The 2,561-nt window shown below is 41.2% G+C and overlaps 1 protein-coding gene across 1 annotated transcript; it reads right to left on the bottom strand.

Moving 5' to 3' along the window:
• Positions 1–389: 389 nt before the first annotated feature.
• LOC105566623 (zinc finger MYM-type protein 1-like) lies at positions 390–2,253 on the bottom strand. The gene is made up of 2 exons (XM_012020774.1): positions 1,654–2,253; positions 390–1,352 (listed from the first exon to the last, which is right to left on the bottom strand). The coding sequence occupies exons 1-2, from the start codon at positions 2,251–2,253 to the stop codon at positions 390–392; spliced, it is 1,563 nt and encodes a 520-aa protein (XP_011876164.1).
• Positions 2,254–2,561: the final 308 nt, after the last annotated feature.

A 2,561-nucleotide genomic window follows, 5' to 3' on the forward strand; every position in this document is an offset into this window, starting at 1 on the left:
TTCGTACTAACCAGGATCGTAAAACGTACTAGATTGGAAGCGTTTCGTATTAAAAGTGTCCGATAGGTTATTACCGACTGACAATGAGCGAGATAGCTGTATTGTATTAAATGCTTCTCAAATTTTCTTCAGTTGATATTTCTGGAAAAAATTCGATTATTAATTCTTAATCACTACATAATCCTTAAATATAACAAAATTTAAATAGACGTAGTATAACTTCACGAATTTTTGCGAAAACAAAGGCAATGTTAAAATGTATTATTGTATTTCTATTACTCACAACATATGTATCACAGTAAGTATATAAATATAAGGAATAAACACTATGTAAACCTTTATTATAAAGTATAAACTATACATTCTACATATGTATATGTATTGCAAATCTAAATTTTTGGCTTCTTAGTTTGCAATGTCGACGATGGTTGCCAATTGAAGCATTTCGACTCGTCGAATAAGCCTTTAGCGTGAAGAACTGCCTCACAGGTATCGACATCGAGTCGATTTCTAATTTTTGTCTTCATTAAAGTTAATTGCGAAAACGTTCTTTCTGCAGCGGCTGATGAATGAGGCAGAGATAAAATTGCTCTGATTAGTTTAGTGAGATTGGGAAACATCATCTCATCTAAACTATTTTTTAATGAGCTGATCCTCATCCAGAAACTTACAAAATCCAAATTTGCGTATTGCTTGATATCGTGTACATTCGGTATGCGCCGCCATTCGAAATCGAGCTCATCGTAGTCGTTCTCCTCAAAAAGCTTCGGAAAGTTTTTTGCTGTCGCGACAACGATACTTGGAATAGTTCCATTCAATGTAGTCTCAGGCAAGAAGATTTCGACGTACTTGAGCATTGGATCGTTGAAACAGAATCGATTCTGAATCTGTGAGCACAGTTCTATGTAAAATTCCAATGCTCGAGTCTTAAAGTTGTGAAGATCACCAGCTTCTATGTTGCCTTTACATATTAGGAGCTCTACTTTGGCTCCGAAATACATTTTCTCTAGTGATAAGAAGTGTCGTGGGTTCTTAACTGAGATCTGCTCGAGTGGTGTCTTATCGATATGCGATTGATGTATGAAGTTTTGGAGAATCGATTTAAACAGTTCGGACACGGACTTATTCAATAACGGAATCTTCGGCTTTTCGCTCTGGAACTCCAGATTCAGTTTGTTTACACACTCCAGCGTGTACGATAAGAAGCTGAAGTAGAGTTTATAAACGGGGTTTTTTAAACAATTCAGTATTGTTTCCGTTGAATGCAGATTGTCCGGATTGTTCCCAAAAACTGCGTTCGTGAAATATAGCGTCAGAGCTTCCCAGTGCTGAAGAATTCGGTCGATTGCGGCCTATAATATATTTATGTATCATATATCAAGTCATAATAGCTGCGGTCCACTTGACGCTACAAATGCTTCGAAGTGTTCTTCTTCTCTTTCTTTTTAATAAAGAAAGAGTAGGAGAAGAAGAACGCTTCGAAGCACTTGTAGCGTCACGTGGTATATGCGGCAGTTTTTCGCGCGGCATTGAATGATGGAATTCTTTCAAAATTCTTTTTTATTATATTTAATTACATTTGACGTCGTATTTCTTAATGTGGAAATTAAAAACCTTAAGATTTTTTAAATTTCTGATGTAACTGAAGCTCACCTGAAGAGATAACCATCTCGTCTGACTTGGTCTGAGCATTTTGTGAGGCTCTAGATCGACGAAGGATTGGTACTCGGCTAACTCTTCGATTCTCTTACTGCTGTTCGAAAAATGATTATAGACGCTCCTCGCGAAATCTTCAATAGATCTTGGCAACTTATTTGCAGCTGCCGACGCACAAAGATGAAACGAGTGGCATATACACCCGAGGACGAATATATGCGGCACCATCTCTCGAAATCGCGCTTGTACTCCGCTTATGTTAACCATCATAACCGAGGCATTATCAGCGGCGAAGCCGATCATATTGGCAAAAGGGATCCCGATATCCTCCAAACATTTGAGGACCGTTTTGTGTATGTTTTCGGCGTTAGCGGTTTCCAATTCCACGAGCCCGAGAAATTTATCGACCACACTCATTTTTTTCTCATCGAAAAATCGAATTATTATTGCGAGTGATTTCTTCGTGTCAATGTCAGTCGTTTCATCAATTATTAGGGAATAAACGTTATCTTTCACGCGACGACATATTTCTTCTTTGGCTTCTGGTGCTAGACAATCTTTTGTAATCGCTGTCGCTTTTGTCCTGGAACATTTCATGTTTTGTGCAATCTTTGAGTCAGGACATACGCGCAATGGATGGGAGATGTTCCATCAATAAAGCGGTGAGGAGAAGGCCGCGGTGAGGAGAAGGCCCTCCCCCAATGACAATGGGGGAGGCGGCCTGGGACTGGCGGGCTGGGGTTCCCGTCAGTCCCTGCCTCCACGGAGGCGGGCGGTAGAGGTCGTGGACGCCTCTGCCGCCCAAGAGAGTAGAGGGCTCCCCCCTGCGGGGAGGAGTCCCCCCTCCCCCACACCAACGTGGGAGGGAGCGCAGAAGCCCGCCTGTTAAACGGCGGGCTGGTGCG

This window comes from Vollenhovia emeryi, unplaced genomic scaffold (assembly GCF_000949405.1).
Source record: "Vollenhovia emeryi isolate VEMERY1.0 unplaced genomic scaffold, V.emery_V1.0 DF943164.1, whole genome shotgun sequence".
Taxonomy (NCBI): Eukaryota; Metazoa; Arthropoda; class Insecta; order Hymenoptera; family Formicidae; genus Vollenhovia; species Vollenhovia emeryi.

Coding starts and splice junctions, on each gene's coding strand:
- LOC105566623 (XM_012020774.1), bottom strand. CDS start 2,253: ATGAAATGTTCCAGGACAAAAGCGACAGCGATTACAAAAGATTGTCTA. Junction 1,353..1,653: donor CGAGATGGTTATCTCTTCAG/GTGAGCTTCAGT, acceptor AATATATTATAG/GCCGCAATCGACCGAATTCT.